Source organism: Corylus avellana, chromosome ca1, assembly GCF_901000735.1.
Source record: "Corylus avellana chromosome ca1, CavTom2PMs-1.0".
Taxonomy (NCBI): Eukaryota; Viridiplantae; Streptophyta; class Magnoliopsida; order Fagales; family Betulaceae; genus Corylus; species Corylus avellana.
Window position 1 is genome coordinate 29,081,618 of NC_081541.1, and position 23,467 is coordinate 29,105,084.

Below are 23,467 nucleotides of genomic sequence, written 5' to 3' on the forward strand. Positions count from 1 at the left end.
TACGTTTTCTTTGATTACTGAGAAATATATATATATATGAAATTTTATTGTGTTCAGAGATGGGTTTTATATATTAAATTTGTATTCACTTTGAATTGTATTCACTTATCTGATTGTCTAAATTCATAGCACATATTCTTTAATCATGTGTTATTACTCTGTTTTTCTAACGATTATGATTAGTTGCTAACATGTTGGATCTTGGAATTTTTATTTAGTATAATTTATTTTGCATCGGATTATTTGGCTTATTTGGCTAAGGTTTCAATATGTGAAAGTATGGAATGTAACTCATTAAATGCAAAGCTTTATGCTCTTTCTTTTTACCATGTGTTGTTCTCTACAGCAAAAAGAAACTTGTGTTTGAGTTTCAATTTATGTTGTGTTTTATAGTTGTATTTATGCCTTGGTCAGTATATGCCCAGCACTGGACGATACCTTGATTTATGGACGATACCTTGATTTATATTCCTCTACTATAAAATTTTTGATTCCATAAACATCCTTCATTGAAGAGAGGTCTGAAACGCTGGGCAAAATTCTTTCTAATACTTGAATGTATTAGTGTTCCTTGAAAAAATTAAGTTTAAAAAATTTATTATTCTGTATTTGAAGATAATTTAATTGAGAAAAAATGAATACGAACTTACCTTTTCATCCATCATTATCATATCAAGACTGATCAACTCATTGCCATTTGTTATGTTAATTGCGTCCCACATCCGTATAATTCTAACTTTCACATTTCATGTGTCTTTTTCAACTGATATTTGATTTAGAGATGTGTAAGTCATGCTGATATGATTCAGTAACACCTACATAAATTTTATATCAGTAACGTTTGAATAAAAAGAAAAAAAAATCATATATAAATTAGAAAGTTCATATTTTTTATTTTTTTATTTTTTATTTTTAAAAAAAAAAAAAAAGCAATCTGAATAAAAAATAATAAATAAAACAAAACCATAGGAAATAAAGACAAAAAATGGAAAATAAAAAATACTAATATAAAAATCAGGTAACAATGCAAGATTCAAATCTATACTGAATTTTATCTCTAGGTAAATGGTTGAAGATTTCCTTGTATACTATATTTTTTGTATGGAAATGATTACCGTGAGGTTTATTTGGAATGAATACTTTAAGGTCATTTCTGCTTGTAACTCTAGAGTTAGCAACATACAAATTTATAAGGTTAATTTTTGGCTAGCTTTCAACAAAGCAAACCCCATGCACTATCAAAGTTCCCATCAAAAACAAAACTGATGTGCGATAGCAGCAACAAAACATTTCTAGGGCTAATTGGTGGCATATATGGGTCTTGATGGGGGGAACTTTGATAGTGCATGGGGCTTGCTTCTTCGAAAGCTACCCAAACATTAACCTTATAAAATTTTATGTTGCTATCTCTAGAGTTACAAGCAAAAATGACCTTAAAGTATTCATTCCAAATGAACCTCATGGTAATCATTTCCATACAAAAAATATAGTATGCAAGAAAATCTTCAACAATTTACCTAGAGGTAAAATTTAGTATAGATTTGAATCTTGCAATGTTACTTGATTTTTATATTAGTATTTTTTATTTTCCATTTTTTGTCTTTATTTCTTGTTGTTTTGTTTTAATTTTTATTTTTTATTCAGATTGCTTTTTTAAAAAAATATGAACTTTCTAACTTATAGATGATTTTTTTTCTTTTTATTCAAACATTACTGATATAAAATTCATGTAGGTGTTACTTAATCATATCAGCATGACTTACACATCTCTGAATCAAATATCAATTCAAAAATACACATGGAATGTGAAAGTTAGAATTATACGGATGTGGGGCAATTAACATAATAAATGTGGCAATGAGTTGATCAGTCTTGATATGATAATGGCTGATGAAAAAGTAAGTTCGTATTCATTTTTTCTCAATTAAATTCTCCTCAAATACATACTAATAAATTTTTTAAACTTATTTTTTTCAGGGAACACTAATACATTCAAGTATTAGAAAGAATTTTGCCTAGCGTTTCAGACCTCTCTTCAATGAAGGATGTGTTTATGGAATCAAAAATTTTATAGTAGAGGAATATAAATCAAAGTACCATTCAGTGCATAGCCAAGTTAAAATTTTTTTCATGTCAACAACATCGGTCTTTAAGATTGATGAGATAGATCACTTATCAAAAAAAAAAATTGATGAGATAGATCATTTCATGCCTCAATATGGATTTGAACTTGCTAATTATGAAACTATAAAGAGTCGTTGCGATGACACTACTTATTTGACTGGTATATTGATTCTTTTATTTTCATATATTTGTAAATACAAAATCATTTAAAATGAAAATTCAATACTAACTTTATTTAAGTCAATTTCACGGACTTGCAAATGTCATTGGCAGATTAGAATTAGTTGAAGTTATTCAAGAGATTAACGTAAAAGGTCGCCTAGCAAAAATGTGAAAAATTCAGCTATTACTGGAAGAGTAAGATATACTTTTTTTTGCATATGAAATACAATAAGCTATTGAACCCCAAAAGCTGTAACTTTATATCAAATAAAGAGAAAAGAAGGTGAAAATTGAGAAACTGCACTCTAACTTAGTTATCTACTATTTCAGAAACAAATCTTTGCAAACAACTTTAAGGGAATCTACAGCACTGAAAATAGATGATGATTTATATCATAATAATACAAGCTCATTCATTGTAATAGTAACTTCAACTATTGTGAAAACTTTTAAAGGTAATTATTTTCTTTATGATATTTAAAAACCATATAATGCATATTTTACTTAATATATGTTAGTGTGTTTGTCTTTTAACTTTTGGTAGGTTAGTACAATCTATCATCAACAAGTGCGACAAGAGTATGCATCAACCTTGAAATTCCTGAAGTTGCTAGAGTTTTTGATAAGTACAAATACTAACACATTCTTCTTCTTTTTTACTAAAATTAATGGAAACTAACACGTTTTTTTTTTTTTTCAATGAATAGGTTGAACAACGTCACGGTAATACCAGACAAAGAACTTGCCTTACAGAACAGAAAAACGGTTGCTGAAATAAAAAAAATGGAATGGAGACCAGAGACAAAGGTATGTGCCCCTCATCAAGTGTATACCTACGAACTTAGTCTTAACATATAAGATCATTAATATTGTATCATCTATTTTAATTTTTTTAAATACTTAATATTGCAGGAAATATTAATTACATGTTTATGCAAAGTCCTTAGAATCAACAAGAAATTTGGATGGTATTATATTGGATGTCTAACATGCAAGACAAAGGTTAAGCTTATAGAAGGATCTTTTTGGTGTGAGCGTTGTAAAGCATAACCTAAATTTTCTGTACCAAGGTAAACAACAAATGCTATTGAAAATAAATGTATATAGATATAGTTAACTTTACTAACAAATTTTGAAATGAAACAGATATAGGATACAATTAGAAGTATTTGATTCAACAACATTCGTTGTGTTTGACAAAGAGGCTGAACAGCTTACAGGCAAAACTGCAAAGGAACTTGCAAACATGCAAGATGAGGTAATGAAACATAAAAAATTTACACTATTATTACAAAATAAAGTAAATATATATATATATATATAACCTCTTATAACTTCTTCTTTTTTTACTCTTTCTATTTTATACAGTATTACGACTATATCTTGCCAATAGAAATTGAAACTATAGTTTTCAATGAATAGGTATTCCAATTGCGGCTTAATGATTATAATTTGAAAAAAGGATTGAAAAATTATAATGTTACAAGAATCTTTGGACCACATGTTTCACAAGAAGTTAAGATCCGAAAGGTAACATTTCATTATATGTTTTTTTTTTTTTGCCCCTTTATATCTACACAATATTTTCCTACATAATTTGATGCATCTTCTAATTAAATTCAATAATTACAGGAAATAGAAGATGAACAAATCCCCACTCAACATTCTTCTTCAATGTCTTTTTCTATACATGTTGAAGATGTAAAATCAGATGATGATGACATGCCAAGCAAAATGATTTGTAAACGAAAGCAAGATACTCAACAAAGTAATTTGAAGAATAAGAAGTTTCAAAACATGAGCCAAGTTAAGATCCGAAAGGTAACATTTCATTATATATATATTTTTCCCCCTTTTTATCTACACTATATGTTCCTACATAATTTGATGCATCTTCTAATTAAATTCAATAATTACAGGAAATAGAAGACGAACAAATCTTCACTCAACATTCTTCAATGTCTTTTTCTGTACCTGTTAAAGATGTAAAATCAGATGATTATGACATGCCGATCAAAATGATTTGCAAACGAAAGCAAGATACTCAACATAGAAATTTGAAGCATAAAAAGTTTCATTGATTGAGAATGAAACTTATTTTTTTTAATGCACTCCTTTTTTTACGTTGATTGAGAATGTTAAAGATTTTTTTTAATGCACCCTTTTTTTCTCGGGGAAAATACATTTTACCCCCATGAACTATCCACTCATTTGTACTTTTACCTCAAATGTTTAAAACGTGACATTTAACCCCTCCAAACTTTTAAATTGTTGCAATTCGACCATTCAGATTTTTTTTTTTTTTCCAAAATGCTCACATCCCAAGTTAAAAAATAATAAAAAATAATAAATTAAAAACATATTTTATTTTTAAAAAAAAAAGAAATATGCTAGGGTGGGAGGTGGTTCGGCCACCCCCAAGGCGGCCGTTTGGGGGTGGCAGAGCCCTAGGAGGTTGTTCGGCCGCCCCTTAGGCCAAACCCTCAAAAAAAAAAAATTGAGGGTTTGGTCCTGGGAGTGGACCACCCCCATGGCCCAAGGGGGGGTGGCCCTTGGCCTAAGCCAAACCCTCAAATTATTTTTTGAGGGTTTGGCCCAAGGGGGGGCCGAACCACTACCAGGCCAAATGGGGTGGCCGGCCACCCCATCATATTTCTTTTTTTCTTTTCTTTTTTTTTTTTTTGGTGTTTTTGTCTTCTTTTTAAAAAAATAAAAATATGGGGCATTTGGGAAAAAAATCAAATGATGAATGATTTGAGTTGGAAGTCCTTCATGCTTTTAAAGTAAGAAAAAAAAATGAAGGATGAGAAGGATGTATTTTCCTTTTCTCTTTTCCATTAATTGAATTTAGATAGTATATATATATATATATATATATATATATATATATATATTACAAATGTGCTTCTATGTGGATATAAAATCATAAATGTGCGGGTTATACGCTAGTAATAATAATAAGGCGAAAATGCAGTTTCCCCCCTGAAGTTTCAAAGGTTTTTCAATTCTAACCTCAAAGTTCAAAAATTGGCAATCTACCCCACTGAAGTTTCAAAAATTGACAATTTAAACCTTCCGTTTAATTTTTTAATTAAATTGGACGAAAATTTTTTAAAAAAAGCCTGAGGGTAGTGATGTAATTTCATAGATTTCCGTCTATTTTGACGGAAAGATTAAACGGAGGGTTTAAATTGCCAATGTTTGAAACTTCATGAGGGTAGATTACCAATTTTTAAACTTTGGGGTTAAAATTGAAAAACTCCTGAAATTTTAAGGGAGTAAACTGCATTTTTCCCTAATAATAATAAGACATGGTCTGTAGTTTGAATGCTTGCTAAACCATTAGGCAAGTTATAGTAAACAAATAATTAAAGATGAAAAAAATTAATGCTTAAGATATTAATATTATATAGAATAGACAAAATTGGAAAATTTTTTATTAAAAATACAAGTGTTTCTCATATGTAAAGGAACACACGTCATTTTTATAGACTAGGATTTGGAAGAAAATTATGTCCTAAACGCGCATACACACGTAAAAAGACTATATATATCTATGAGTAATGTTATGTACCATCTTTTTATCATTCTTGTAAAGTTGATGTGACTTTTAAAATCACTATTACATTTTAGATAAATAACACTTGAATTTTGATCAAATAGTGATTTTAAAAGCCACATCAACTTTAAGATGATAAAAATATGATATCTAGCATTACTTTATATCTATATATTCATTTATTTATTTTCTTAAGTGAGTCCTTTTGTACCATTAATGCTAACCAAAAATCGAGGGTTTGAAGTTTTAACTAGTGGGCATTGGGCAACGGATCTTTTAAGAATCTTTGAAGTCTTGACCCAAACAACTTTAAGGAGGCTTTGATTATTCCAATACATTATGGATTCTTTCTCACTTAATATTTAATTCCAAAAATGATGGCGAGTAATTTCCAAAAAGAACATTTTGGCCTTGGAAATTTTCTGCATACAAGATAAATTTATCATCCCTTTTCCCTCACTATTGAGTGAATGAACAAATAATTTAAATACATGAAGTACTGTATCAAGCCCTTGTGAATGAAATACATACATAACAATACCCAAATTCTGTTCAAACAATATGTAAAAGATCTCTAGATATCAACATGGCTACTTGAATTTTCTCACCAACTGAAGAATCTAAAGAGAAAAACTCCATAAACTAAAATTAATTCGATTAAAATCATAAATAAACTCCACTTCAAGCAACATTAATTCGGAACAAAGCTGGAAGTTGAAGGTTAGAATCTTTACCGTAGTCCTAGGCTAGCTAAAACTAGAATCATTACTTTATCGCTTCCTCTTACGGCTCAACACGTGAAATATTTAATAGAAATGGAAGGTGAATGACGAAAATACAATTCGAACTCAGAACCTATCCTCTAATACTATGTTAAATAGACACTTATCCTAAAAACTTAAGTCGATAAAAATTGATAAATTTAACTAATACTTTAACACCCGTGAATCTTCAAATGCATGTAATCAACCAGAACACACTAATCGTAGTTAGAAGAACAAAGTAATTAAGAATTCCACATTATAGATGGACCCTGCAGGGCCCCCAAGCTTTCACATGTATAGCACCTAGACTTTACATGTAACAGAGTACTTTTGGAAACGGAACAACATGGATGGAGATAACATTACATAATGTGTACTTCCATGGTTTTTTGCTCGGTTTTTTATCGGATTTGGTTTAGGTGCCATAAAAAACTAAAGTTTTTTCAACGATCTAAGATCAGTGAAAAAACTGCAACACATATATTTTAGTACTTTTACAGCACCTAAGCCAAGTCCCTATTGATCTACTTGGATATGAGATGGCCGACGACAGCACCTATTATCGGCGTAGGATCCCCCAGGATGGCGGAGACAATAGCGCCGACAGCTCCACCGGCGATCTGACAATACTTCATCACCTTCCCTCCTCTTTCCCCATCATTGTTTTTAAGCGTCCCCTTAAGGCTGGGGATCCTCGTCTGCATCTCCCTGACCTTGTTTTTGTCCACATTCAGATAAATGGCCTGCCAGCTCTCCACAAGCAACTCCTTCACACACGACACATGAAGATTATACGTCTTGCAGTGAGACCTGTAAGACCAACCAGGACCCTTTCCCCCACAGTGATGGCAAGAATTGGATAGCTTGAGACACAAGTAAAGATTGCGCTCCCCATCATCTAAAACCTGCGGGAGATTCGCACAGCAGGGATGAAGATCGAAATCACATCGTTTGCAGTGGTAGACAAATCCCAGAACATCATTCCTGCATGCGTCGCAGATTCTCCTGGTTGCTCCAGGGGGATCATAGCAAAATTGGAACTCGCATCTCGTGTAAAAGGGATGGTAAATGGTGCGAGCTGCAACTGCGCACGCCTTGTGCAAGTGAAAATCGCATTTCTGGCATTTGTATTGGAACCCAATGCCGGCTTCTTTGCACCCATCACAGTTGAATGGGATCTCTGTGTGTTCGAGCTTTAGCTTATGCTGCGGGTGGATCGGGTGAGAGATCTCTCTGTCGAACTTCATGGGGTTCTTTCTTTGGTTTTTACCAAAATTCTTGGCTTAGCCCATATGGGAACAGGGAAATCCGAAATGGGATTATTTATACGGAGATGTGGAGGAAGATTACATGTTCAATTTGGCTTGCTTTTGAATAGGTTGAAGGGATTTTGCAACGGTTGGACGATACTTTGCTTAAGATTTACAGGCAGGGAATAACTTTGGTTATCCATAATTAACGTAAGAAGGGTTGAGTAAGAGATCGAGAAAGCATTTGCAAGAATCTAATGCCTTGGAGGAATGTTGCTTTACCTAATATCATTGACATTCCTCGTAGGATTCCCGTTGATCTCTTTAAATTTGGCTTTTTTAAAAAAATTTGAAAAAAATCACAAAAATAGTCATTTTAACAAGCTCTCTACTCTATTTCAAATTTAACTTTAATCAACAAAGCTCTTCAAATACCAAGCGCCAAAAAGTAAAAGTTATTTAGTTTTTTAATCTTATATATTTATTTTCCTTCTCTCCCATCTACCAAAAACAAAAACAAAAAAAGAATTAAAAAAATAAGAAAATAATAATATTTAACTAAAGTAGATAAAAATATATATGGTTTGATATTTTGTTTATTTTAAAAGTGACTCTTCAAATTTTAAAAAATGAGTTTTTCTCTTCAAATTTAACTTCTATTTGAAGAGCTCAATTTAGACGTTCTTAAGGCAAACTCCACTTACCCGAAAAACTGTCAAGGGTTTTACAATTATAAACTCGAATTATCAAAATTTTTGCAATATGGGGTTTTCAAGTTTCCACCCCTTTTAATTTCACTCTTAAGTGTTGTTTGGATTTTGCATTAAATCAAACAATTAACACATAAAATGTTTATAAAATTACAAATTTTTGCCTTTGAGAGTTTGTTTAACCGGCCATTACTTGTGTTAATTTTGGCCTACTCGTAACTAGCTACTTCAGTCTACAAAAGAGAAGAAAAAAGCAAACAAAGTCCTGTAGATTCGACACAGGGAAAAGTTGCAGTCTGGATTATCTCCAAGGTTTGGATAATGAGAGATGAAAAAATAGCGGGTCTCGATATGATGTGGATAATGAAATAATGAGAGATGAAAAAATAGCAGGTCTCGATATGATACGACGCTTACTAATACTAAAATCACGGTGGTAGTGACACGTATACGTAGAAAAGTAGTATATATATATATATATATAAAAGAATCACACGTGTATCTTAATTTATACCTTTACTTTGTTAAAAGTGCGTTGAAAAAATTAATTGGGAATCAGATTCCATGGCTGATTTTGGTGGAATCTCCTTGATGCCTGATGGTAACCCTAACACATTAGAAATTAGGATACGAATTCATGGAGAGAAAGAAAAGAGTTTGAAAACGTTTTTGTAAGGTCGAGAGCTTTTATAAAAGTGGCTATGCTTTTAATTAATCAATGCATTATACCTTAACACAATTTTCTTGTAATTTATTTAAAGAAATTAAGCTTAATAAAATTGCTAAGAGAAGTTATATTTTTAAATTTTATTGGGAGGGTTACGATTCCTGGAATTACCATAATAAAGATGCCCAAAATCCTTGAATTATCCTACTATTATCACATTTATTTATTACTTAAAAAAAAAAAAGTCAAATTCCATTTATTTAATCACTTCACAAATCATCAAAGAAATTTTAGGGCTTACAATGTCACCGGTAAATTTAGGATATTCTTTTATTCAAATTGCCTTTATTATTGTTTTGAGTGCCTTCTTTGCTAACACGTAGAGGTAATAATTTTGACACGACTTGCAAACTCGACACTAACACAACACGAAATTACTAGGTTTGTGACGTCGGGCAAAACTAGGATTGTTCTGATAGCAGAACATAATAAAGATGCCCAAAATCCTTGAATTATCCTACTATTATCACATTTATTTATTACTAAAAAAAAAAAAAGGTGAAATTCCATTCAATCATTCCACAAATCATCAAAGAAATTCCAGTGCTTACAACGTCATGAATAAATTTAAGATATTCTTTCATCCAAATAATCTTCGTTGTTGTTTTGAGCGCCTTCTGTGCTAATAAATAGGAGTAGCAATTTTGACACGACCCGCAAACTCGACCCGAATATAACACAAAACTGCTAGATTTGAATTTACCCCTTAACGAGTTTATGACTCGTTAATTTTTTATTTTGGTGGGTCAACCGGTGACCCGCTTCACCAGTTCTCACTCTGTCTTTCTCCATCTCTTCTTCACACACCGCGCCCCACGGTCCACACCTATGCAGTGTCTCTCTGCCTTTTCCCTAATATTGTTATGGTTTTTTTTTCCTAATATATTCCATGCTGAGATGTCAACTCCTCATTGGTTAGTTTTATGCCCCGACCGTATAGAAGTTATGCTCCCAGCACCGGATAATCCCGGTTCATGAAAAAAAATGTGTTGTTGGGTACGTCAGGTTCGGGAGACGGAGGTTTCTGAAATCAGAGATCGGAACCCTAAAGGAAGAAACTCCGGACGATTCACTGTCCTCCTAATCTAAATCGAATCTCTCAAAGGTACGTTACGTTGGCCCACTCTTTCAATTTCATCTTCTCTGTTTTCTCTATTACTCTACTTCTCATGTGTTGTTCGTTTTCTTCTTGCTGTCGGAATATTAGGCTAAATACCCACACACTCACAGAGAGAGAGAGAGAGAGAGAGAGAGAGAATTCTCGTATTTATAAACACGTGTGGATTAGATTGGATGAGGGTTGGTGTACTTTTGATGAGAGTAGACTTTGTCGAAGAATTCGACTTTCTTATCAAACTTTTGGGGATTCACGGCCTTTTAGAGAATTTGCTAATGGCAAAGTTCACAGGACGTGTCTTTCACGTCTGTACCACCTTTGTGAGATTAAAGTTGCTGTCTTTTTTCTATGTTGAGTTGCCGTCGGAACAGTCGCTTGCAGTGTGAGCTTACACTCTGTGTGGTTTTTGTTGTAAATATTGATAAGAATCATTTTCTGGAAAAACAAATCTCAAATTAATCCTCACTCTGATACCCAAACTGATGCCTGATACTTGCAACAGCTATGGAAATTATAACAACTGCAAAATATTAAGCTTAGATTTTTGTCATTTTAAGGATAGGAAAAGCATGTTGGGTGCTGGAGTTTTTGAACCACATTATCAATGGAGAACAAACCCGCTGCAGGTTAACTGACCCGACAACTTCAACTTTTAAGTAACATTGTAAATTGGTCACATTTTTATTTGAAGCTTCATTTTGAAGCAATGAGACCTCTTCATGGCCACTAGAAAAACCCCAATGGACTCATGGAGTTCTTCCAACTTAATATTGCTTCGGAACTGTTCTCACATTTGATTCCTCAAGAGTACAAACATACATCAATTTGTGATAGAAATAAGTGGTCGTATTGTAAACTGCTATTTCCAGAATGATGGGTCAAGTTTGATCATTTAAGCGCTGCATCTTTTCTATGTACCTGATTTTATGTTTCATGGCATGCATTCAAGGCCACTTATTGCCTGCTAGCACTGGGCAATGAAAGCTGATTGCTGCACATGACACTAAATGCACTGTTGTGCAGTTTGCTTGGTTTTATGTAACTAGTTTTAGTGAAAAAATAAAATAAAATAAAGTAAAAAACAAACTATATATAATGGGAATTGGCTAATTTGATCCAGTATCATGCTGTACTTCTCAATTAATTATGTTACCAATCATAATGCAGAAATGCTTCACCTCTATAGCTTGAATTCCTTCAAGTTTTGATGGTGTTAGAGAAATCATTTCATCTGATTGACATATCCTTTTCTTCCCTTTCATTCTTTTCTCTTTTTTTTGCTTAACTTTTTACATGCAACAGTTGATATCTGGAGTCACATGAGTGGCAGCAGACAGAGGACCCTTGGGGGTGGGGGTCAGCAAATATTGGACTACCTGAAGCGAATGCACGCAGAGAATCCTGCTTTCTTCTATGCAGTTCAAGGTGATAATGATCACAGTGGCGGAAATATATTCTGGGTGGATGCAACATCCAGAATGAACTATTCTTACTTTGGAGATGCTGTCATATTTGACACGACATCGAGGACGAATCGGTATAGGGTACCATTTGCCTCATTCACAGGGTTTAATCATCATGGGCAGCCAGTGTTGTTTGGTTGTGCATTAATTCTCAATGACTCTGAGTCCTCCTTCATATGGCTTTTTGAAACATGGCTTAATGCAATGTCTGGACGCCGCCCTGTCTCTATAACAAGCGACCCAGACCAGCTCATACAAGTTGCTGTTGCACAAGTTCTTCCTGAAACACGTCATCGATTCTGTAAGTTGGCCATGTTCAGAGAAACACAAGAGAAACTGTCTCATCTATATCAGTCACATCCTATTTTTGAAACAGAATTCAGGAAGTGCATAGATGAGTCTGAAACAATTGATGAGTTTGAGTCATGCTGGCAATCACTTCTGGAGAGATACTATGTCATGGGTAATGAATGGCTTCAAACAATGCACAATGCTCGGCAACAGTGGGTTCCAGTTTTCATGCGAGACACTTTCTTTGGAGAGGTATCTAGAACTGAAGGTGTAAATTCATTCTTCGATGGGTTTGTGAATGCATTTACGACCATGCAAATGTTGATTAAGCAGTATGAGAAAGCTATAGCAAGTTGGCACGATTTGGAATTAAAGGCAGATTACGAAACTACCAACACTACCCCAGTTCTGAAGACGCCATCTCCAATGGAAAAACAAGCTGCGAATCTTTACACGAGGAGGATATTCATGAAATTCCAAGAGGAACTAGTGGAGACCCTTGCTAATCCTGCAACAAAAATTGATGACTCTGGAACCATCACCACATATCGAGTGGCCAAATTTGGGGAAGACCACAAAGCACACACTGTGACTTTCAATACTTTTGAGATGAAAGTTAGTTGCAGCTGCCAAATGTTTGAGTATTCAGGAATTGTTTGTAGGCATATATTAGCAGTTTTTAGAGCGAAAAATCTTCTTACTCTTCCATCTCAGTATATATTGAAACGATGGACAAGGAATGCCAAGAGTGGAGCTGTGTTGGATGAACATGCTTCCGAGATGACAAACAGTTCTCGAGAATCTTTAACAGTGCGTTATAACAATTTACGTCAGGAAGCAATCAAATATGTAGAAGAAGGGGCAAAATCTATTCACATTTATAATGTGGCAATGGATGCTTTAAAAGATGCTGCTAAGAAGATTGCTGTTGTGAAGAATCAAGGTCCAGTACCTGCAAAGAGTGGTACTTTGGTGAATGGAGGTGGGCAAGAGTTGCATCCAAATGAAGAAAATCAAGCAGCAACATATCAATCGTCGGTAGTTTCTCCCACCCTGCAAGATTATCTATTTCAAGGGCCATTATTGTTTTTTTTCTTTTTTCTAATAATTTATACTGCTGAATCATTTCATACTTTTCAAAATTTCTCACTCTCTCTAACAATTGCACGCTGAAGACGAAATTTTTTGCCTGTTTATATTGAGTTGCCAAATTAGGTTAAATTATCTAAAGTGAAAACTACTTGTTTACTTATAGAAAATCCTGAAACTTGTGGTAATATAACTATAAATTGTAGGTCTGATCATTAAATTGTTTGTGATGGTGATTTTATATTATGATTGTAATAAAAAATCATTAATTTATTGCTCAGGATGAGAAGGAAAGGAAAATCCGTGAATTGACTGCTGAGTTGGAGAGCACAAATCAACGATGTGAAGTGTATAGAGCAAACCTGCTGGCTGTTCTGAAAGATATGGAAGAACAGAAGTTAAAGCTGTCAGTGAAGGTTCAAAATGCTAGGCTTAGTTTGAAGGAGTGAACAGTAGATGCAGGCCAAATATCATGTTTCTTGTATATCTTTCACAGGGTAGTAGCTTTTTTCATTGAGCATGCTAAGGGCATCATACAGGTGAGCATTGTTTGATATGTAACCTATGCAGTTTAGAACGGATGAGAAAGATGCCAGATCCACTTGTGCAACTATCTTGCTGGGTGAACCATCTGTTTGATGAGAATACCTGGAGGTCGATACCCGGATCAATTTAAAATGCATTCTTAGTTATGTTTTAGGAGTAATATCATTTTGTAAACTGTTATATAACTACCATACAACTGAGATGACGAAGCAATGAAAATCAAACTTTGTTTTTTAACTTATGTTAATCTAATGGTTAATTTTTACTGTCACATTATCAAGTTATACAGCAGTCGTGTAATACTTTACTAAATTGTTGTCAATTGGAAGTTGCATTCTTGTTTCAACATGACTCTGGCATTAAAATCTCTTGTCTAGCATCTCTGGCAGTCATATAGGAATAGTGTAAGCTTGGACCACACCTATCATTTATATGTCACTGGAAATTTGAACTAATCTATGTAGAAAACATCAATTAGTCTCTTCCAATATGATAATTAATTTACATAGATTATCTACTAAAAATAGAAATTTAATGGATACTAGCAATAACGAGTGGCTACCCAACTTTTCAGAATGGAAGATGATCCACGGTTTGACTTTGACAGCCATGTCATCAGCTGGTCAATAATTGCTATTCGACTACCGAGAAAAACACATCATATTCGTTGACCTTTGTAGGAGATAATCCAAATAAGTTAAAACAATTATTCATATCTATAATAATAATAAAAAAAAAAGTTAATTATTATTATTATTTTTTTTCACTTAAGTTTCAATTAATGTTACATATGGAACTTAACTTATGAGTAAATATTAATTTAGTACTTTCGTCAGTCAAATTAACAGACTGTCATGTAAGTGGTTTCAACCACCCTTCTAGCCCGTCTAAAGATGGCCAAACCCTAAGGCCTTGAGGCCACCCCCACATATCATGGGTTGGTCGAACCATCCCCAGACCAGTCGTGACTAAAACCACCCCAATGATAGCAATCGTTAATTTGACTGACAGAATACTGACAGAGGTACTAAACTGATATTTACCCATAAGTCAGGTATTATCCGTGATACAAATTGAAACATAAGTGGAAAAAAAGAAAAACGTAAAAACCTAAATACTAAAAAAATAATTAACCCTTAAAAAAATGGGGAAAGCTGTTAAATCCGGTAAGAAGGCATATTTACATGGTGAAATGTGAAGCCACTGAGAGGCCAAATCAGCGGCCAAAATGTATAACATGAAACTGTGCATGTTTTCCTGATGATTCCAGAATAATTCTTGTACAAACATGGGGAAACAGGGCAACACTTTGAATCAAGTAACTACCACTTTGTATTTATTACAATACACTGTGCAAGGCTACAAACATCCCCAGGGCTTAGCCGATTCTATACCATCCAAAAGTGAAGAAACAGCCCAGTCCAAAGAACATTGTTGAACTACATAAAAGACTTTGAAAATAGAATAGAATAAATAAAAACAAAAAACTACATGTATAACTAACTGTATTGCACCTCTAGAGGCCGTCTTTCATACTAATCTTTATGTTTTGCACTTTAATCGACAACTGCATCTTATGATCCTCAATATCTTTTAAAACTGAAAGCAGGTTAGCCCTATAAACCTCACATTTCCGATTTGAAGACTCCAATTCACTGCCAATTTCTCTAATTCTCTTGTCCATGTCATCCTGCACATGCAAAAAACAATGTGTCAAATTGGAAATGCATCACTTCAAGTATGAAGACAGTACAGGCAAACCAAAATTTATGTTGGAATCAAATATGTGAAAGCTCGGGTTCGACGCGTAATGGCAGAAAAAACTGAAATACGACAGAGAATTGCATACTTCCCCAAACAATATGCATGCAAATTCTAAGGATCTCAAGGAATGTGTTAGATCCTTATCATCAAAGTAGGCTCGAGTGCTAAAATAGAACCTTTCTACTTGAGAAGCAAAAGAAATTATAGAAGCCACAAAATCTGACACTTCAATAAAAGAAGATTGCCCTTTTGCTACACCTAAGGGAATGTAATCCTATGTAGTCTCAGAAAGAACAACTATAGCATAAATATAATCCACTGCAAAACTGTAACCATCCACAATCATTAACAGTAGTATCAAATTATTAATTGTCCACTCAACAAGAACACACCGGCAAAAGAATCAGTGTCCCAAAATGTTACTAAACATGTGAAATGACATTAAAGCATAACTAACTGCCGCACTAGTGTCAAGCTGATTAAGCTTTCAACATTTATACGTTGACCAAAAGAATATACATACATACATAAGATCATCCTCATTGAATAGATTCCTTAAGGTTAGAATCCAGCTGGAAACCATCAACTATGAGAATGCTTGATAATATTATGAGGAATAGCTTTAAAAAAAGTCCACAGCATACTACTAAGATAAAACCTACCCCTATAACTCCCCGCCAAAAAGAAAAGAAAAGAAAAAAAGACCAGGGTAAGAACCTTTTTTTTTTTTTATTAATAAAAAATAATAATAAAAATAAAAATACATGGTTGCAGTAGGAACAGAGACCCAAACGACAGAAAAATCTTTCAAGTCACAGAAACATATCAAACTCTTTGCAGTTCCTAGTAAAATATATATTTTTTTTCGTAAGTTTTGCAGTTCCTAGTAAAATATGAGAGGAATGGATATGGAACAAGAAATGTACTGAATCAAAAACAACTATAGTAGGACATAATTCCATCAAAGGAAGAGAAAGATAAGTCTAGTTCTTTAAAGGTTACCCAGATGCAATCTGTTACTCTGTAGCAAGGATTTTCCAAGATAACTAAAGTGCATGTGACAAACAGGTTACAAATTAACATTTAAGGTAAACCACGAGGAATGTAAGAAGAATAATAGGAAATTATGGGATTCATCTATGCACAAGTTAAAATTCTGGCGGTCAGATTATTAGCTCCTAGACACACTCTTTAACCTAACATGTATGCCTGAATTGATACACTCATGTATACTTCTCAAAACTAATTTCCAAATAGTAATAATACTTAGGGATAGGCTGGTGTTCTTATGTTGAACATATATTCAGATACAGAGGTTATAGTCGTGGGGTTTTCATACCGGATTCATAGACAGTTGCAAGATCAAACACCATAGATTTATAACAAACATAATGAAAACCAACAACAATTCAAAATCAACTACAGCAAAATTTACTTGCTTTAGGAGAACTAATGGAAGTATAATAAATCATAACCAGATTACAGATTAACGTGCAAAGTGAAAGGAGACAAATAAAGCAAAGGACAACAATGAAATGAATCTTACCTCAGACATATGCTGTCCCGAGCTCCCTTCAAGATCGTCATTGGTACACTTTGCATGATTTCCATCACTCACCAAGTTTCTCCTAACAAGCCCGTTGGCCATGCCTCTTTTTCCCTCGTTTTTTGTTTCATGAGCAACTTTTTTTGCAGCTACTTTCAAAGCATCCATTGCAACATCATAAGTTTCCACAGACTTTACTCCGTCATCTACAAATTTAAAAGCCTCATGGCGCAGGGTATTATATCGAACAGTATGGGATTCTAGATAATTGGTGTATACAACACTGGTACGTTCTTCTAATATAACACTGCTTTTGGCATTTCTTGTCCATCGTTTCAGTATATAATGAGATGGGAGAGTAAGCACATTGGTCACTCTAAAAACTGCCAATGCATGTCTGCAAAGAAGACCTGAAAACTCATACATCTGGCAACTACAAGTTGCTTTCATCTCCAAAACATTGAATTTGACATAATAAGCTTTATGATCCTCCCCAAATTTTGCCACTTGATATGTGATTACCTCTCCATCATCCTCAGCCTTGGATGCCATCAAAGTTAACGTTCCAACTAGCTCCTCTTGAAACCTTATGAATAGTTTTCTCGTGTAAAGCTCAGATGCTTGTTTCTCCATTGGAGAAGGGGTCCTCAAAACTGGGGCAGTATTCATAGTATCATAATCTGCTTTCACCTCTTTCTCATTCCGACTCTCTAGAGCTTTCTCATATAGCTTAAAGAACTGGTTCAGATTCGTTGAGGCATTCACATAGCCATCAAAGTATGAATTCATACTATCACTTCGCTGGGTTATGGACATTTCTGCAAAGAAAGTATCCCGCAGATAGACAGGTACCCATTGCCTGCGAGCAGAGTAAATTGTTTGAAGCCACTCATGATCCCTGAGATCATATCCATCAACAAGCGACAACCAGCAAGACTCAAACTCCTCAATCGACTCATTCAAGTTAACACATTTATGAAAGTCTGCTTCAAAATTTGGGTGTTGGAGAAACACCTGGGACAACTTCTCCTGGCATTTTTTAAAGATGTGCCATTTGCAGAAACGATGGCGGGTCTCTGGGAAAACCTGTGTGATAGCTGAACGTATCACCGCATCATGATCAGTTGTGATTGACACAGGAGGCCGACCAGACATTGCCATAAGCCACGTCTTAAACAGCCACACAAATGACACTTCTGATTCATTTATTAGGAAAGCACAACCAAACAAAACGGGCTGTCCATGATGGTTTACCCCGGTGAAAGGTGCAAAGGGCAATCGGTACCTATTGGATCTGTAGGTAGTGTCAAATGTAATGGTATCACCAAAGTAAGTATAGTTCAGCCTCGCTTTTGGATCAGCCCAGAAGACATTGTTCATAGACCCATCCTCATCACCCTGCACAGCATAGAAGAAATTGGGGTTCTCTGCATGCATTTGCCTCAAATAATCCAGAACAAGTTGAATGTCCCCTTCTAAGCTCCTCTGGCGGTTATTCCTCATGTAGTTCCTACAGTCCACCTCTGTAAATCCAACTTTGCTTGCTCCACCATACTCTTTTATGAGGGCAGACATAATCCTCCGAGGACCCATTCCGGCAGCCTGCAAGGTATCAATCAAAGTCTTGGCAGGACCAGAGATTTGCCTATGAGAGCGAAGGCAGTGCACCTGATCGGGTGGAACCAGCTCATGGTTATGTTCCCTAACAAATCCAGATACAACCCATTTCCCCGAGTCCTGCATCTTGACAGACAAGGATGCTTTGCAGCCCACCCTAGTAATGATCCGTGGGCGCTTAATCTCTCTGTCCTTAGTCCGCTTCTCATTCATGTTGCGGAACCCCTCCTTAGCACAGACAAATTGCCTCTGTATAATTGCTCCATCCCGCCTGGATCGACGGGAGGAGCTGACACGGGTACTGAAGCCAACACGGCGGGCATAAGAATTATAGAAGGCCTTGGCAGCCTCCTCAGACTCAAATTCCATACCTTCATAAGGTTCAAGGTCTAATAAGTCCCCCTCAGGAAGGTAAATTTCGCCACCGCTGGCGGAACCTCCTCCAGCCCCACCACTGGTGGCAGATGGGCTATCAACCATTTCATCATCATCAATGTCCAACCCATCATCATCACCTTCCCTCCCACCACCTCCCAACCCAATGTCAAATTCAAGCATCTCGTTATCCATGTGGGAATTATGAAAGAACCCAATTCAACCCCACCGTCTATTATGATGCTTTGTATTTATACTACTATTTTACTATCTATGCATTCAGTCTCTCTACAGTTGTAGATGAAAGGCGAATGGAGCAGTAGAAATTTTCATTCTAAACAAAAAGGGAATAAATTGATAAACGAGTACTACTGACCCTCATAGGCGTAATAGGCTCTTTGAGAGAGGGTGAGCTCCTGCTCCATCTTCAGCCAAAGCAATCTCTCACCCCAAACCATTATTTCAGCAACATGAACAAGAAGAACAAAAACAAGTAGAACCCAAGTGGGGAAACAACAAAAAAAAAAAAAAAAAAAAACGAGACTTTTTCTTTTGCACTGGTTGTGGTTTAACAGAGACAGAAGTGTGAGAGGGACAGGGTTTAGGAAGCAAAGTTTGTTACTTTCCTAGGGTTTCTACAGAGAAACAAGAAGAAACCCTAGAATTGATCTGGGAGTGGTTTTGATTATGGTTTTGGAGGGCTTTTTCCTTCCAAAAAAGTCATGATCTTTTGAAGAAAAATTGGAATGAGATGGGGCAGAGAGAGAGAGAGAGAGACAGTACAACCTTTTTAACAAAGGAGCAAAATGAGAGTCGAGAGTTTGAGAATGGTGGGTGGGTGGGTTCTTGGTATTCTATTCTAGCCCCAGCTTCTGGAGGTTTGATCTGCTACTTCACGCTATTTATTTGTAAACGCTAACACCGTAGATTGACAACAACTTTGATTGATCAGACCCAAGGAAAAGCGAAAAAGTCTAAACTAGATTGATCTAATCTAGGACAAAAAAAAAAAAAAAAAAAGTTAATAACCTTTTTGGTATTTGAATTTTAATGTTTTTATTTTTTTCTCCCTTATATTTTGAAAATAATAAATCTAGTACTTCAGATTTAAAAAAAAGTTCGAATCACCACTTCCATTAATTTTTGTCCATCCCTTTGGCTTTGAGGGTGGTTCTGCCATCCCCAAAGGGGCCGCAGGGGGTGGTCGAAGCCACCTCATGGCCTACGGGGTGATTTCAACCACCCTTTTTTGGCCCTTGGGATGGCCGAACCACCCTCTTTGGCCTTGGGGGTAATTCGGTCACCCCCAAACCGGTAGCCACCTCTAAGGTCAAACTAGGGGTGATCGGTCACCCACTGCCGTTAATTGGGATGGACAGTAATTAACGAAAATGGTGATTCGGTCTTTTCCAAAATCTAATATATATATATTACTTAAATCATATTAATACAAAAATATCCCGACCAAGTCTTAGAGGTGCCCTAACCGAGTCTTGCAAGGACCTTACTATGACTCGTCTGGAACCCCTTCAAGATCAACCCGGGACTCGACAGAGACATTTTTGTAATTTAGAGTTTAATATGATTTTCCATACACATCAAATACCGAAAAATGTTTTCAATAGACATTAGGGACCTGACCCGAACTCCGCCTAATTTTCCGTACATGCCAAATACCATAAAAAGTTTTCTAAGAAATCATTTTTCAGGAAAATGTTTTCCGTTAGAAAATATTTTCCAACTTTGGATCCCAATCAAGTTTTGACAGGGTCCCGAGCGGCTCCCAGGCGAGCCCCGGGGGGTCCAAGGCAAGTCCGGTCGAACCCTGGGTAAGTCCTAGTCAAGTCCCGGTGGGGTCATAGGCAGGTAGTGGGATTATGATTTAATTTTAATTATGCTGAAAAAAAAAAAAAAACAATAGATGAACATCTATGTCGTAGTTTTCTTACGGATTATGATTTAATTTATGATTTAATTTTTAGTGTTATGTGAAAAAGATAAAGAAAGCAAAATTAAATATGTACTGTGCAAAAAATCATGTCATTTTCCATGCAAATTACAAAAAAAAAAAAAAAAAAGGGCTTGTTTGCTAATTCTTTTTATCTTTTTATCTTTTTTCCTCTTTTCCTTTATGTTCAAAAAATCAAAATATTAATAAACAACTTCTCTCACAAAACATTCCAAAAAAAAAAAAAAAACACAAAATTTATTTTATTTTTATGTTACATCAAAACTTTTTTTTTTTTTTTTAATCAAAACACAAAAAAGACCATTTAAAATGAGTTATCAAACACCACAATGTTTTATGTTTTATGTTTTTTGTTTTTTGTTTTTTTTTATGAATAAGAACTTTATTAACAACCAAACACAAAACACACTCTAGAAAAATAACTAACAACACAACAAGCTCTAAACCAACAACAAATAACCCCAACAACAAAAAGACATCTACAACAGAGACTTAAGCCAACAAGCCAGAATCAATACAAGATGTCTTCCATAATAGTCCAATTCCAGCAACCGATAATATTTAATAGGCTTTTCTTAAATCCACCCCAATAGATTTTTTGAAAAACATGTTTCCTCTGTTTTTGGATGCATCCATAAATTGTAAATTGTTGCACAAGAAACCATTTATAAAGACAAGAATTACAAGCTCAAGAGACAATAGTTATCAGAGCTCAAAAGATAATGGTTATAAAAATTCAAGTGATAAGAGTTACAATTATGGTTGTTAATGTAGAAGTAAAAGAGACAGGTAACATTCATACTATTTTTTTTATAAATAGAGTCATGTATACAATCAAATAGTCAAATGAAAAAAAAAAAAAAAAAAAAAATGTAGCCAAGAAAAGATTTTGATGTATTGATATAGGTCATAGGCCAAATCACCTAAAATCTCTGTGTTTCATCTATTTTCTTTCTCTATTTAGATTAATTATTAGTTTTAATATCACTGTGCACATATTGTCTATCAATGGTTTATTTTTCCATTCCTTTACATCAAAAAGACACAAACCTACTACCTATCCCACTCAAAAGGAAGATTATGTATATTACACATAACCATACCAGCCTTCCATAATCTTGCACTAAAACCATACTTAAAGAAGAGATGATCTCTGCTTTCTAGCTCTCTCTATGACAGAACTAGCATAATACAGCCCTTTGATAACCCCATTTCTGCAACCTATGACCTATTATCAGTTGTTAATCAATTTTTCAACGCTAGCCACAAAAACTTGCCATCCATAGATAACACTCACACTGGTTTATTAATACCACCTACTGTCACATCTACAAGCCTCCCTCTAATTTCCACTAGATCATCGGAACTAGCATGGTTCCAAAACCAATTCCCATCAGGTAAGACACTTGACAGCCGAGCCTCCAAGCTACTACAGGTATCATACACCACACAGAACAAAGCCCAAATTTTTGAATAAGAATACAAGCAGGGTGCCACCAATCCAACCACAAGTGAATATTGTTCTCATCCCCAACTTCAAATTTAATGTGTCTCATTTCCATAAATTCTTCATTTCAAAATATTCTCTTTAATCCAAGCAACCCAAATAGAACAAACCCTAACAAAAAGGCTTCAAATATTGGGGCTTTATTCCATAAATGTATTTTTCACATGTTAAGAGATACATGACGGTTTTATCAATTGCATTTGAGAAAATTTGTCCAACCAAGTTTGTAATAAATTTATGTTTCTAGTTTATTAAATTGACATCTATTTTTAAAGGATGTGATTCTCCAGTGTACATGTGATAATCATATACTCTAATCTAAAAATGAAAGAATTTCTTTCAAGCCCAATTTGAACAAAAGATAAAAAAACTTAACTTATTAGTTCCTCATCCTCTATTTTTTTTTTCCTTTTACTTCGTGTACTGAACAATTAAACCAATTACAAGTTCTTTGTAAATTAAAGCACCACTTGTTCAGCTATTCTATTCTTTTTTATTTTCTTTTTTCCTCTCTAATTTGGAATAATTTTTATGTAACTCACTTGACAACAATAAGATTATATTATCTAATATCTAGATGTACTTGACCTTTTGCAGGCTTAGTCACAGCATGAAAGAGTGTCTTATTGTCATTAAAATTAAAATTTATGGTTAAAATTTGAAAGTATTATTCTTTTAAAATTTTCAATAATAATATATTATTTAATTAAATGAATGAATGAATGAATTTCTTTTATTCTCTCTTGCTACAAAAACTAGTAATAAAATAAGAATAAATGATAAATTTCTTCTCATAAACTCTCACTCGAGTGTCAGTTGTTTCATAGACTTGTTAACTCAGTGTAATCATATCATATTTTCAAATTCCAAAGCCAAATTCCAGAGGG

At 34.5% G+C, this 23,467-nt stretch overlaps 3 protein-coding genes across 3 annotated transcripts; 1 reads left to right on the forward strand and 2 right to left on the reverse strand.

Moving 5' to 3' along the window:
* Positions 1–6,866: 6,866 nt before the first annotated feature.
* LOC132167777 (protein VACUOLELESS GAMETOPHYTES-like) lies at positions 6,867–7,978 on the reverse strand. The gene has a single exon (XM_059578802.1). The coding sequence runs from the start codon at positions 7,854–7,856 to the stop codon at positions 7,134–7,136; it is 723 nt and encodes a 240-aa protein (XP_059434785.1). The 5' UTR covers positions 7,857–7,978; the 3' UTR covers positions 6,867–7,133.
* Positions 7,979–10,214: 2,236 nt separating this feature from the next.
* On the forward strand, positions 10,215–14,041 carry LOC132182332 (protein FAR1-RELATED SEQUENCE 9). Its single transcript, XM_059595549.1, has 3 exons — positions 10,215–10,401; positions 11,716–13,205; positions 13,538–14,041. The coding sequence occupies exons 2-3, from the start codon at positions 11,733–11,735 to the stop codon at positions 13,703–13,705; spliced, it is 1,641 nt and encodes a 546-aa protein (XP_059451532.1). The 5' UTR covers positions 10,215–10,401; positions 11,716–11,732; the 3' UTR covers positions 13,706–14,041.
* A 994-nt stretch (positions 14,042–15,035) lies between these two features.
* On the reverse strand, positions 15,036–19,941 carry LOC132162373 (protein FAR1-RELATED SEQUENCE 5). The gene is made up of 2 exons (XM_059572611.1): positions 17,113–19,941; positions 15,036–15,492 (listed from the first exon to the last, which is right to left on the reverse strand). Exons 1-2 carry the CDS (start codon positions 19,297–19,299, stop codon positions 15,319–15,321), a joined length of 2,361 nt encoding a protein of 786 aa, XP_059428594.1. The 5' UTR covers positions 19,300–19,941; the 3' UTR covers positions 15,036–15,318.
* Between the last annotated feature and the right edge of the window lie 3,526 nt (positions 19,942–23,467).